This window comes from Oryzias melastigma, linkage group LG16 (genome assembly GCF_002922805.2).
Source record: "Oryzias melastigma strain HK-1 linkage group LG16, ASM292280v2, whole genome shotgun sequence".
In the NCBI taxonomy this organism is placed as follows: Eukaryota; Metazoa; Chordata; class Actinopteri; order Beloniformes; family Adrianichthyidae; genus Oryzias; species Oryzias melastigma.
The window spans coordinates 22119906-22134990 of record NC_050527.1 but is presented as its reverse complement, the minus strand read 5'-3'; the positions used below and the strand labels follow the sequence as shown (position 1 = coordinate 22134990).

At 39.8% G+C, this 15085-nt stretch overlaps 1 protein-coding gene across 2 annotated transcripts in view; it reads right to left on the bottom strand.

The window, feature by feature from the left end:
- The window catches only part of ibtk (inhibitor of Bruton agammaglobulinemia tyrosine kinase), a gene marked incomplete in the record, with an annotated part of 21418 nt that extends 7641 nt beyond the window's left edge, over window positions 1–13777 (bottom strand). The window contains 18 exon segments of one of the 2 annotated variants that reach the window (XM_024267395.2): window positions 749–850; window positions 934–1030; window positions 1142–1179; window positions 1322–1404; window positions 1499–1585; window positions 1667–1923; window positions 2091–2475; window positions 2740–2893; window positions 3139–3316; window positions 4461–4584; window positions 4754–4934; window positions 5202–5319; window positions 5423–5593; window positions 6180–6290; window positions 10592–10716; window positions 10859–10955; window positions 11095–11891; window positions 13590–13777. In XM_024267395.2, coding sequence (XP_024123163.1) covers window positions 749–850; window positions 934–1030; window positions 1142–1179; window positions 1322–1404; window positions 1499–1585; window positions 1667–1923; window positions 2091–2475; window positions 2740–2893; window positions 3139–3316; window positions 4461–4584; window positions 4754–4934; window positions 5202–5319; window positions 5423–5593; window positions 6180–6290; window positions 10592–10716; window positions 10859–10955; window positions 11095–11418 — 2632 coding nt within the window. 2 annotated transcript variants of the gene reach the window in all.
- Between the last annotated feature and the right edge of the window lie 1308 nt (window positions 13778–15085).

Sequence of the window (15085 nt, the reverse complement as noted above, 5' to 3'; positions counted from 1 at the left end):
ATGTGAGATTTAATAAGAAGGGTAAAACTGTTTCCTAAATGTCAAGAATCTAATTTTTTGGTTTATTGTAAAAATGTTCCCGGTGGTTTTTAATAAGGATTATGTCATTTTTAGATAAAATCAAAAAAAGCTGTTGTTTTCTAAAAAACAACAAATTTTGTGCAGAGCAGCAGTAGTTCATTAGAAATTCACCACTGAGATGTTAGCGAAACAGTCGATATCCCATCATCCCTTTGGTTACACTCTCCTTACAAGCTTGCAACCCCTCACAACCCCAACCTAACATTAGTGGTGCAACAAAATGGCAAACAATGTTGGAGCTACCCAGCCGTATACATTAGGTCCAGATTCCAGCTCAGACGTTCATGGATCCATTTATCTGAAAGTGCATTCAACCGAATGGAGTGGAGGAAGGAGACTTTACTCTCCCTGTTTCAGTCTCTATGAGCTTTTTCAAACTACATTTTTCCATCTGCTCTCATTCATCACAATTGGAATTAAAAAACACTTCAAAATACAGTTTTAATCTTAAATTCTGATGCCCTTCATCATGAGAAGAATGCTACAAAAGGACATTAAAAACGTGATTTTGACTGGAATGAGTCTTTTAAAAGCTCGTGAATTTATTCAGTCTGCTGCTTTTCCCCTTCAAATCCATCTGATTTGCTCCATTAAAAGGACATGAATTCCATTCACACCAAGAGCAAAGTGGTATCAGTTGGAGGAGGAAAAGATGAATACAACATACAGTTCTCCGTGATGACGACCTCACACATCTCCTTCAGCCGTGTGATGAGCAGCTGGTCAGCAACCACCAGCACATTGCACACAAACTCCACATTCTGACACTCTGTCAGGGAAGGAGGAGAAATTCTTAGCCATCACAAATAAAAAAACAAGCACTGTTGACTTTTAAAGAAAAAAGGACTTTACCCTTAATGGTGGGGGACTCGTCAGTGTAAATGTACTCAAGAATGACCTGCAGTATCTCAGATGAGGTCGGCATTTCCAGTGCCGAGCAGGAAGTTGCCTGAAAGGGGACGCACAACGATCACATAGGTGCAATAGAGTGTGAAGCTGAGCGCGCCGTCAAACAATGGCGACAGCCTGGGGAATGCAGCAGTAAAACATGGCGGCATACCTCCATCCATGAGCTCCCCAGCATACTGCTGAAGTATTCTGCAGAAAGCACAAAGAAGCTCGTTCTGTCACATATTCAAAAGGTTTAAAACATGTAGCAGATATAAATATATAAAAATTTACTAATTCAAATATTTTAGAGATGCAACTGTAAAATGTATGATGAATAAAAAGTGTTTACCAAGTCTTGCACAGAGAACGGATTTGTGACATGGAAACTCCTTCCCATCTTCAGATTTCAGAGTCACGTCACACAGATAAGAGCTGCAAACACACAGAGAAGTCTAAGTAAATGATGCAGACAAATGTCTTTTAAGATAAATATGAACCAAAAACCACCGTTAGTTCATCAACACACCATTTCTTCTGGTAGAATTTTGGTTTGCTGCTGCTCTTCTTCTGCATTACAGAAATCTTTCCATTTTCATACTTGACACCGTCCAGTCTGAGGGAACAGAAACAGACGTTAGAAAGGAAACATTAATTCTTACTGTAGCATGTTCAGAGCGGGTGAAACATCTCTTACCGTGCCGACAGGCTCCCCAGGCCCAGCTTTTTAGCAACAGCCTGTAAGCTTTTGACAGGGTTGGCCCCGCCCTCGTTGGCTGCGGCCTTGTCACCTTTGCCTCCTTTGGCCTTTTTGCCCGCCTTGGAGCCCTTGTTCTTGGCCTTGTTGTTGTCCTCTTTGGTGGAAGGGGACAGGGAACGATAGACCTCCAGAGCCGAACGATCTCTCAGACCCAAAACCTGCAGACTGCTGATAAGCTTCTCCTGCTCTGAATCCTGGCCAAGAACACACAGTCGAAATAAAATATGCAGCGCTGAGTCAGAGGTGACAGCTTTTCCAGGTCAATGCAAGCCCAGCCTGACATGATTATAACCTCACAATTTCAGTTCATATTTGTTTACAAGTGTTGAAGAAGTTTAGTGTTTATGGGAGAAATATCAACCTGGTTTTGTGCAGGCGGGAGTCCTGAGGTTTTGGCCCGGGCTCCGTGCACCAGCAGCTCACAGGAGTCGGTGTACATGAAGCGCAGAGCGTATTCCAGCATGTCTGCAGGGATTTTTTCCAGAATGAGCAAATCGCAGCCCACAGCATCTTCGCTCCTTCGGACTTCTTTATCGAGCTCCTCTTCATCTCCGCGGTGATCAGTCACAAACAGCTTCCTGAAGAAGTCCGATCTCATGGACAGGATGTACTTGTGAGCCGGGAAGGTGTGATTGCCAGCTTGCAGAGTCACATCGTGGATGTTGTCTGTTTCATCTGCCTCCTCCAGAAGGTTCTGGAAGTGTTGGGAGAAGGTGGATGCAGAGATGCTGGGAACCTCAAATAGGCTGGAAGTTAGGAGAAACAAAGTTAAAATATTTATTAAACTAACATTTTACCTGGGATGCCCAAACTTTTGATCCTCACTGTAAAATAAATCATAAACCCTTCAACCTAAAGCAAATTGAATATTTCGATGGGACAAAAACTCTTTCTTCACATGGTTTTTCAACAACAAATTTAAAGTAGTATTTTCCAGAGAACCAACAGACAGACATATATTCTGAACAGATGCTGTTGTTTGTTTATGTTGATACTAAAAGGAAGTCTACCTGGTTCTGGGGTCGGCCTGTAGCACTCCAAAATTTCTGCCTTTTGAATCCATGGTGATGCCGACAGCTCTGTGGACAAAAGGGAGCTTCTCCAGACGGATTCGCTCATATGGCGTGCCAGAGTCTGAATGACCGCAAACCTCTACAGAGACATCTAAAAAAAACAAAAAAAAAAGTCAGAGTGGGTTAAAAGAAAATATCACATTTTTTATATTTGCTTGGGTTCCCTGTTAATTAGCTTTAACGTAAAATAAATCAATTTGTATTAATTAAAAACACCAAAATTTGCAAAAAACAAAACAGGTTTTCTAAAGCACAAATGCCTGTACACACTTTATTTAAGGGTGATAATACAGGACTTATAGCATCAGTTATACAAGCAAGTCTGATGTTCCTCACCTTTCTTTTCTCCGCACTTCTTCTGTTCTCCAGCCCACATGCCACTGAAGCCTTCTCCATCAGGAGTCACAAACATCATGCCGTTTTTGCTGAGAGCAATATCCGACATGAAAACCTGACGTGGATACGCCCACCTGCACTGTCTCACAGAGCTGCCGGAGGACCGCCAGCAGAACACCTGATGGAGACCAGAGGAATTCAAGTTACACAAGTCTTAGTCACCATCGTCTCCTTTACTCCGACACACAGGCAGGGCTGTTTTGGTCAGTATGGTTGTCTCCTTTCTAGCATCAGTTAGATAACATCTGATTTAGTCTATAAGACTTGATAAAAATATACATATTTCCCTATTATTGTTTCTATTTAAAGCAAAATTATATAAAGTGCTTTTTAGGTTTTATGTAGTTTTACCAAAAACTAAATATTTTCCTTATCTATGTTTAGCTACTGATGTAAATACTTCCAGTCATTACTGCTAGTCTGTGAAGACTTTACACCTGACCTGTTTAAGTCTCTTAATTTTGAGGTTAACAACAAAAACAGTTATAGACATTTCTCCACAAAAGTTGTTTTTTAGTGTTTTTTTTAATTTATTAGCAGATCTACAATCCTCAAACGCTTTAATTACTTCTCATGCACCAGCCCCCTCCCTTTATTTCCCTAAAACCCTTGAACAAACAGGTTGATTGACAGAACCCAGCCGATGAGTGTCTCTGAGTGGTGCGTTCACTGAGCTCCGGACATTAGAAAACCCAAACAGCCACTTGGCCCAACGTAGTCTGTTACAATACTTTATTTAAAGCAGGTTTTTTGTTTTCAGAAAAAATGTCGACATTAAATTGATAAATTATAAATAGATCAGTCTGGTGTTCAACATATTCTCTGTTAAACTGCTTTGTTTTGCTGCGGATGTCCGGAGCTCAGTGAACGCACCACGCAGAGAAGCTCGTCGACCCTGGGTTCTGTCATCAGGGGTTTTAGAGAAATAAAAGGAGCGGGGTGCTGCATGAGAAGTAGTTGAGGTGTTTGAGGAGCATAGATCCACTAATAAATCAATAAATAGACTTAAAAACAACTTTGGTGGGGTGTTTTCTTCTGCTGTTTTTGTTGTTTAACCACAAAATAAAGAAACTTTAAACAGGTCTCTGTGTCTCACTGTGTGAAAGGGAGAGAGGAATGCTGCAGCATAGTCCTCACCATCGTTATCAAGAGAAAAGGATTTTTTTTGATAATGAGATGGTGGATCTCGATATGACAAGAAAACGATAAAAAAAGTCTGAGCGATAGTGAGAACTGATCACTGCTCTCTGATAGTTACTTACCCTGCCCGCTTCGTTTAATGCCAAGATGGACACCTTTTCAGCTCCCCCCTCTTTCAGAACTTGGGGAGCTACTCTGTGGTCCAAACTGCCACCACTGACCAGAACCTTTTTGATGTTAAGCTGCCTGAAAGAAAAAAAAAAACAAAACGAAACCAAGAGTCACATCAAAGTCTTTTATTTTGAAGAAAATATTTTTAAGAAGTACAACGTCAAAAAGGTCAAAAGTAAGAATTAAAAAAATCCTCTGAATCACGAACACAGAGATGGGTGATGAACTCTTTGCTTTAACTCACCTTGAAGCCATTTTCTTGCACTGATAGTCAGCCAGCAGATAAACATCCCCTCTCTGGGTCACGACTGCTGTAGCTCCATCACTGGCTGCAGCCTTGGCTATGCTAACTTCCTTGTGGTGCAGGGCAGACACTTGCCTGGGGGTCGTCACACACTTTTCCCCATTCGGATCAAGCAAGTATCCTAAAAAAAGTGGATACACCTGAATATAAATGTATAGTCTACTAAACAGATCTGTGCATATAGAGTGTGTTTTAAACTATGACACAGTGTTTAAAATTGTAAAACCACATCACTCTACCACTAAGAAATGATAAAATATGAGCATATTATTAATCCTCCATGAATATTAACACTTTAATGTGCCCTTTTCTTATTAACCCATCAGGAATAGACTGATTAATCAAATTATTCATATGAAAAGTAGCCTAGTGTTCTGTGCAGACTCACCCAGCTGTCCTCCGTTGAGGCCCATGGTATACACAGCCTCTCTGGTCCAAAGAACTGTGTGGAACCTTCCTGCTGCAACTCCAATCACCACCCTACCCTTCAGCATTTTTGCAAACACCTATACATAAAGATCAGACAAGTGTGGTGGAAAGAGGGAACTACAGCTGAGTCTTTTAATGACAGGGCTGTGTTTGCTCCACAGAAGGTTGTGATCTTCTTACCTGTTTAGGAACGTGCGCCGACGCCGGAGGAGGAGTCAACCCCAGCTGGTGGAAGGTGTTGAGACCAAACGTGTAAACGTAGCCCTCCTCGGTCAGCACCACAGTGTGGTCCTTAGCCGCCGCCACCTGGGAGCAGTGGTGGGACATGAGACCCTCCACCATTCGAGGAACCTGGAAGCAAAAGTGAAAGCACAATAGAATCACAGCCTCTGCAGACTTATCTTTTATGGTTTCCTCATTTTTCCATACCTGAGAGCGGAGCTTAATTCAATTACTGCAGTAAACTACTGACCACAACTATAAATCATACAAACGCTTATTGTAAATGAAGCGAACAAGCAGCTCTATTAAATTTGCATCATCAAATGGGAGTTTATGAGGCTCTGTGCGTATAGATGAAGTCAAACACAGCAGCACCGAGGCTCTAAATAGTAGACGTTCAAATGGGTTTAATAACTTTTTTTTAATTAATGATCAATCATGCATCACAAAGGTCATATCAGGATCTGACTCAGAATAAATTAAAAGCGCATTTTCCTGTAAGGCTTGTCGTCCAAAAGTTCCCAGAAAAACAGTTTTATAAATATTAGAGGAGTTTTAAAGCAAAAGCACAAAATCACAAAACTGAAGGCCTTCTACACTCCACCTACAACGTCAGAGTCTTGACAAGTTAAAAACAGAGGAGAAAAATGAGGAATACGAAGCCAAAGTCTGCACACTGTACATTTCAGCACATCAGACGAAGAAGAAATCCTACCAGATAAGTCTGTTCATCTCCATGGCCGAGCCTTCCTCCCTGTCCATGCCCACAGGTGAATACCTGGCCTTTCTGTGACAGGAACACAGAGTGGAACTTACACAGCACCACCTACAGGGGGTGGAGGGGATCAAACAGAGTAAAGAGAAAATGCTGTTATAACTTGTCGTAAAAAAAAAAAAAAACATCAACATCTCATTAAAAATCCCACCCAATGTTTTCTATGAACCCGGGACGGAGACATTGGTGGAGTTTAGTCATGTCTCTTAAAAGAGTCAGCAGTGGATGAATTACAGGAGACTTTTGTTTTAGGACTGAACAGTTGTGTTGCTAAGGAAATCACTTCAGCAAAGTTATAAAAGTGGAAAAAAAATACTAATAGATTTCATTTTCTTGGGAGCACAGTGATAACAGGGCATCTGTGCCTAATTTCCTCAGTTCCAGGATGCAGAGCACATGTACAGGAAAAAAAAAATGAAGTGATGACGACAGAGTACAAAGACAGCAGCATGTAGGGGCGGGGCTATAATCTGGTGTTACTGCATGTGGTCAGTTTAGGGGCAAGATTCATGTCCCAGATAAAAACTCCTCATCTGACTAAGCGAACACGCTGAATAATAAAATCATCAGATCAATGAGTAATTTTTGCCCCTGATGGAACAGTCATATTCAGAGACAACAACGTCAGGATTCATGGGCCTCAAACTGTGACTGAGACCTTCAAAGAGCATGACACATCAGTTATATTCACACGGGGGCCAGACGCCACACACTGAAGACTTTAAACGCAGCTGGGAATTCTTGGAACAACCTTCTGAAGGAGTTTGAGTGTCATCATGATGAATCCAGTGATACGTTTTTCAAATCCCATGATCAATAGAAACTAGAGCTGTCAGGCGATTAAAAATTTTAATCGCGATTAATCGCATTTTGATATGTGGCCTTTTTTAAAGGAAAAAATGTGGAATTTAACAGTATAACAGTTTAACAATTTAACAATTTAACAGTTCTTCATTAATTATGAAAACAAGAATGGCAAAATTAATAGTTTTAATCAGAAATACTTTATTTTGTAACATTGTATTGAGATAAACTTTAACAATAAAAGGCTGTAACATAAAATGCCTAACAAAAGCCCAAGTGCAAGTGAAGGGCATTTTAAATTCAAAACTTAAATCAATGTTCAGTAAAATAAAATAAAAAACATCAAGAATAACATTTCCATAACACTTTCATGTTCATTTTTTGTCAGGACCAAATCTTTTCCTCCTCTGCTGAACTGCAGTAATAAATGAAATAGAGATTTATCATTTCCAATTAACTTTTGTTTTTTAAAACCTTAAAGACTTGAGAAAAGCGGGATACACTGTGGATAGTTTGACAGTCTGTTACTGCCCCCACGTTCTCTGGCTGCAGCTCGATGCAACGACGTGTCCAGCGGAGCTCACGGATGAATATGCCGGCAGACAGACCGCTATGCTGGGGCTGGATCACACTTAAACCTCCAGAACATTTAAAACGTCCCCCGGTGCGCTTGCTGTTCAGAACGTCGGGGGTCCGCAGCTCTCGGGACGCGGCGCCGGACGCGAGCCGGTACCACCAGACGTGGTTCTGGACGCGAACCGGAGCCGCGTTAGGGTGCAGGAGCTCTCCAGGTCCTAGCGCCTGCTGGTTTTAGCTCGCAGCTCGGTGGTTGGAGACCCGCCCGTGATCTAATGAGTTAAAGGGGGGACGCCCGCGCGCGCGGTATGGAAAGGCACGTATGAGAAAAATCCGCGATTAATGCGTCAAAAAAATTGTCGGCGTCAAGCACATGTCAGATTAATGCGTTTTTAACGCGACAAATCTGACAGCCCTAATAGAAACCATAACAAGAATGAACAAAAGCTAAAAGAGAAAAACATTCTATGGACACCACGCCACCATGCACCCCAACGGAGTAATGTGGTGTATTCCGTCCAATCCAGAGAGGACTGTAACAAACCCTACATTGGGTACACCTCCACCTACTGGACACATACCACTAGTCAGGTCTGAGGCCATTGAAGTCCATAACTTAGCAAAGGGAATAAAGGATGGCCAGTCAGGTGTAAAAGAAGCAACTTTTGTTGAAAAAGGTGCAAACCTTCCCTAAATTGAAGCAGTGGCTTCAGCCACAATCTTTAATCCATCTAAAAATCATATAAGGGTCCCCCCTTACCCATACTAAAGACAAATGACTTACAACGACCCCAAACCACTTTGACTTTTTTCTAACCTAAGAATCTCCTAACTTGTAGAGTGAGAACTCGTGTGTTAAAAGTCTTCCTCCTGGAAGCATATAACCCCTTTCACTTACCCCTGTACTTCTCTTTAAGAGGTGAAGAAACATCTTCAATAACAAAAGAGAAACCAAGTCTATGTGACTGTTGATTCCTACCATTACAATGAGATCAATATGGATGTATGAGTCTACACAGACAAGAAAATACACAAAATAAGTTCAGGTTATTTTAGTTGGAAATAAATACCTAGATCTGCCATCAGCACTTTAAGACTTAGGCCACTTCTTGTTTTAGAGCTTCAGGAAGTTCCATGGATTTCTAGAGGGCGTCATTTTTTTATTTGTTTTGCAAAGAAGTATATTTGTTAGCCATAATATTAAAACCAATACCAGGAAACAATGCAAAACACATCATGTGAAATAAAAATTGTTCTGAAATGCAAATAAATGACACTGCAATACAATAGCATCCTACAGAAGCAGCACCCCAATGGGACAACAGAAACATTAATCATCTGCCTACAAAAGGCTTGAAGAACATGGAAAGAAGAATCTGACAATCCCAAGACCCCACATTATTTTGCATCTGAAACTCCAAAGGCTTGCCAATCAACCGTATACAGGAATTAGTCCATTTGATATAATGTAATACTACTACATGAACTCCTGTCGCTCTTCAGAAACTATGTCCTAGAAAACGTTTCTTTTGTTTGTTTGTTTTGTTTTTCTTCCTGAAAACGGCACATATAATCACAATTATAAGACCACTAGAAACTCTTTTACAACGGATCACAAGACGATTGGAGTGGGTCTTTAACTTTGACCCCACCATGCAGGCTGCAGTGCACCTTTTCCATTTCCTACAGCCAAGACCTCTAGTAGTGACAGTAAAACATTACATCAATAAAAGGCAGCGCACAAGTGGAAAAGCAAACATCATTACTAATACATCGCTCCCATCAAGCCTTGAATAGAGAGCGAGGATGTTTCCCAAAGTGTCCATTGATGTGGACGTTCATACACATGCATACACGCCAATGCAAGTCATTTAATTAAAAACACTCCATTATAGAATTAATATTTAACCTCAAGCACCTGTTGCACTGGGCTGGGAAGACAAAGAGAACACTCAGGGACACTGGGTCATTGTTTGGTCACGATATCAGATCTGCTCTATGAAACTTTGTTGCACAACTATCCCTGGAGGTCAGCGAGAGAATAGAAAATGTACGGCTCAAAGTGTTTCTTTAAAGATCATTAACAAGAGCAGCAGCCAGATTTTTTAATTCTTAAATGCACAAAACAAATACAAGGGCTTCAAGAAGACTACAATTATTACATCGTCTCAGTTACCATGAGATGTGTGCATAATATGTTCACAGTTACAGGAGATTTTTAGAGAGGATTTATAAGACAAACTCATCAACATTATACAGGAAAGATCATATAAAACACAAGTTATGATTATATGCATCCATTTTCCAAACTTGCTTCATTCTAATAAGATCATGGGGATTGAATGGAAAATATCTCAGCACAAAGGTGGCTACACCCTGGACAGGTCAACAATCCATTGCAGGCCTACAGATAGACAACCCCACACTCACAGACACTCAGTACGTGAAACACATTTGCATCCAACCACCACACAGACGACCAAGCTGGTAAGAGAGCCCGGACCTTCTTACTGTGAGGCCACAGAGCTAACCACAACAACACCACAAGCAAACACATATATGTATGCATGGGTATATATATTGTACAAACATATTCTAATTTGAAAATGCAAAATATACCCACTATTTCCACAGCTGTGCATTTAAAAGTAGAAGCCAATAGAAGTCAACCATTTGGGAAAAGCCTTTTCAAACATGCTGATGCACCCTCGAGGAATGGTTATGTAATGCTGCGCTCATGGGAAGGGAGTGTTTTTCTACCCAAGTGACTTATCTATAGTATACATACAACATTTTCCTTCCTTTCTCAGGTTTGATGTCCCACATGTTGGCACTGTCTTATAGCATGAGGTGTGATAAGAGGTACCAATGTATGAGTGGGGTTTTCAGCAAGAGGGAAGCCCTGTATTATAGGAAATAATGAGTCCCACTCTCCTGAGAGATGACACAGCAACAGTGGGTTGTTAGCTTACCTGCTTGATGTAAACGCCAGACCTGGCAAACACATCCACAAGCTCAGGGTGCTGCCGGCTCTCCTGATTGCCATGGCCGAGACTAAAATTAGTATTGTTTCCCCAGGTGTACACTTCTGTTGGGTCTGAAGTGAACAAAACACTGTTACAAATGTAACCAAGACATGGATGCAGAATTTAAGATCAACTTGAAGGTTTGAAGAAGTAAAATAAGTGAACAAAAGAAAAACTAAACTGAAAAACCAAACAGGTTTTTACTATCCTTACCAGTGTCTCTGAAAACCACATGTGCTGGTCGGTCCTTCATCGTCAGGTCCAGGACAGAAAAACCTTCTTTATCCTGGGTGGAAATAAGTCCACCATGCTTTAAAAAAACACAACAAATACAAATATTATTAATGGTTCAACTTGTGCCCAAAAGCATCAGGATTTTTAGCCATCAAAATTCTTGTTGGAGAAAACAGAAATGAAAAGCATGTCTTTTTTATTTATATGAACTATACCTTGATGAGTGATGTGAGACAGTGAATCTGTCCATAGAAAGCGCTGCGATGCAGAGCAGTCCAGCCAGATTCCTTATCCTTTACCATCAGGTCTGAGCCCTTACTCTCCAGCAGCCACTCCAGCAGAGCCTTCTTTCCCTGCGAGGCTGCGAGGTGAAGCGCCGTGCGGCCAAAGGCGTCGCGCAGGGTGGTTGCATTGTGACAATATGACGTCAGAAACGCCTTGAGTTGCCTCTCAGATCCCCCAGTTAAGGCGGCTATAACCTGGTCAGCGTGCTGTTGGGACCGGCATTTAGGGGTGCAGTCTGGAGGTGCCAGACTCATCCTTGCCTCAAACTTTTTTTCAATGTGAAACAACCTTCCTTCGACTACAAAGTCTTTCTGACCCCCCACCCGGAAATGGTGGTGTGTGGTTTAGGAACAAAATAAAGTTGAGATGAACTGGAGTGCTAGAATTGTGCCTGTGTTGAGGTTCCACTGCACCCTAGCAACCCCAGGGCCTTTGATGGACTTGACTCAGTCCACCATATTGGCCAAGGATTCAAAATAAACTATGCTGTTTGCAGCACAGAATGGCATCTTAAATTCAATAAATACAAAACTCTTGTGTTTTATACAAAAATCTCAGAACTTGCAAAAATAGTGTTTTCATCTAATCATTTACAAAATGCAAAAACTTCAATAACCACTCGTCCTTCTCCTTCTGATCCAACAGTCCACCAAACCTGAGGGGAAAGGCCTCCTTCCCCCCCAAAGGACCCCTTTCTGTTTTAAAACGCCATAATTGTAGAGTTGGCCTGAGGAGAAAAAAAAAGGCATCACAAGAGTTATTGATTGCAAAAACACATAAAATCAGCAAATGTACATCTTAAAAAGTCAAAGCATATTGAGTCTACAGATATATTACAATTCTACATGTTCAAGAAACTGCACAAGCACCTGCTGGTGTTTACAAGAACCACAAAGCACATTTTGATAGATGAATTCAGTGAGAAGTTGAGTCAAACTTTCATCACACATTTCTTGTTGCATAAAGTTAATAATGTCTTGTGAATTCATGAATTATTTCTGAAGTGATGCTTTTGCAATAAACTGCAGGGTTTATAAAAATGTGGGTAAATGTCTGGTAAAATAAAATAGTTAAGTTACAACAGGGTTATCTTTTTTTCAACACCATGGTGGGCTTCCAGTTGCCATAGCTCTATGTTTGCTTATTTGTTGTTTTTTCCAACTCTTTTTATAGACAGACATGGATTTTTTTCCACACGTAATGATTGCAATGGTCCTTTTTGCACAAATTTCCACCACATCTGAGGCAATCTGCGGTTGCATCAGTTTACATGATCAGCTGTTGTCATTTGGCAACAAGAAAATGCAGCCAAAAAAGCAACCAGTGATTGCAGAAAAAGCTGAGAAAACAGGGGTCCTTCAGCATTTGCAGGACTCTTTAAACATTTTTTTATGATTCGGTTTTTGCATCTGCACTCTTCAACGAAGTGAGATGCTGGGAGAGTGACAGAAACAAGGAGAAAAATCCAGCTACATTCTGGGATATCCCCAGTGTGACTGTGGTGGAAGAGAGGATGATGTTACAGAAACTGGAATCCATCATAGACAATCATCCTCATCCTCTGGATGTTATCATGGGTGCATTGAGAAGCTCCTTCAGTCACCTCAGAGACACTGGACAATAGTTTGTTATTAATTTTTTTTATTGTATTTATTATCTATCTACTTTTTTTTAATAGAGCTATGGTAACAAGATAATCTCCCCATTGTGGGTTAAATACATGTTTCTTCTATTCTACAATGTAGACTTGTGTCAAACTACACATGTAGATTCAGTCCAATGTTCTTCATGCTGTCCAGCAAATCCTATAAGTATAAATCTTATACTAATATAAAGAGCAAAAACAGAAAGAAAGGAAAAAACTTTTAATGCTTTTTTTTTAAATTAAAAAAAAATGTGTTTTTGCTTGGTTTTCTTAAGATTGACTGATCTCAAGTTTTAAAACCATCTTTCGACACAAACATCCTCCTATTTCCACATTTGGTTGGTTAACATCTGGTAGCCCTGAAGGAGAAAGGTCCAACGATGCACTAAACCTGAGTGTTATGTAATGAGCTAACGAAGTCTCATATAATTGTATCACCATAGCTCACAGCATTAGCTTAAGTATCTTGAGCATAAATCAATTTTTAAATACTAAAAACGATTTATTTGGTCGTGTTCCTAGAGGTTACAGTCATGCTAACGTTGGCTACAACTCACTGGACCCTGCAGCCAAAGCTGCGTCATGTCTTTTTAGGCGATGTCGATGAAAAACTGAGGTAAAATAAAAACGTGTTATTAAAAAAAAAAAACAGTTTCAAACGCCATTATTTGTGGCCCTAATTAGCTACATTCGTTTTCCAATACACTAGTAGTATCGGCTAGCTTCACTGACAGCTCGTAGCTAGCAATTCGTCAGAGAAATGTCTTGTTTTCCGCTTACCTCTCGCTAGATGTAGAAAAATGAACTTAAAGCGGAAGATGCATTAGCGATTAACAAACACTGTGACATGACTACAAAACACAAACTTCAGCCACGTCGTTGGTTGTGCCGATTTTGGCCAGAATAAAATACTGCAGGTTGTGTAAAAACACCTGTTACCGTCGAGACTTCTGATTGGTCAGAGGACTCTGTATTCTGAAATTCTATTGGTTGACCAATGGAGGACGTTACGTAAATACAGAAGAGTGGATCCGTTTGTTTCGCTGTCACCGTGGATGGGAGCATAGACTGTATATAAAATAACATTTATATTTTTACAGTCTATAGATGGGAGTGAGAAAAAGATCTATCTTCTCTTTAAATAATAATAATAATAATAATAATAATAATAATAATAATAATAATAATAATAATAATAATAATAATAAAATGCCTACATAAATAAATAAATAAATAAATAAATAAAGCGATTTTAAGAAATTTTCACGAGTTTATTGCTATATTGAAGTCATCATAACTTACCCAAGTAATATTGTTATATCCTTCAAATGTATTAAGTGTTGAAAAAATTAGTATTCTTAACTAATACATGAAAATAACTCAGTATTATAAAACAAATTAAAATGTTTGAGGAATTTTATCAAAGAGTAGTAACAAATCTAGTAAATAGGGGGAAAAATCTTCACTTTTTCACTTTTTTCTCCACATGGTCTATATAACATGTAGGTAATGGTTAACTGATGAAAAATGTTAAGTAGAAGCATGATCTTTATTCTTTAGGCTTCGTTTATGTAATATACAGTTACGAAGAGCATTCATGGTTCTTATTTCTATATTGAGGAAAGTTGGTGAAAGTTTTCAAATTTACAGACACACCTCCTGTTCATTTTTTACTATCATTTTTTTTTAGGGTTGTTCAACAATGTTCCTGTTTGATTTTTTCTGTTATTTTTTATTATTATATATTTTTTAGGTATACAATAATATATATATATATATATATATCACAGGGAAGAGTTTAAAATGGTTGCCATTAACATCCCTGATTGCTCATTTTAGAAGTAGCCAGTTTGCCCCATCCAACCCTCTTCTCTGTATCCTCCTAACTCACGTCAGTTCATGCCCTCCTTGTCTACATCCATGAACCTCCACTTTGGTCTTCTTCTATACCTCTTTCCTATAGTTGTGATCTCAGCATCATTTTACCAACATCATCACTGTTCTTCTTCTTAACATGTCCAAATCATCTCAATCTGCTTCCCTGCATTTATATCCAGAACATCTACCTTGATCTCCTCCTCTCATGGAATCATTTTTGATCCATCCAGGTCACTCCCAAAGAGAACTTTAGCATCTTCATCTCTGCTAAAAGTCTCTAAGCCAACAACATCATTGCATCTTGATGACACTCTTTTGTCACGCATCTCACAAGAATAATTTCTGCTGAATTTATGTCCTCACAAAACAAAATAGAATTTTTGTGCTCTTCCCTCCAC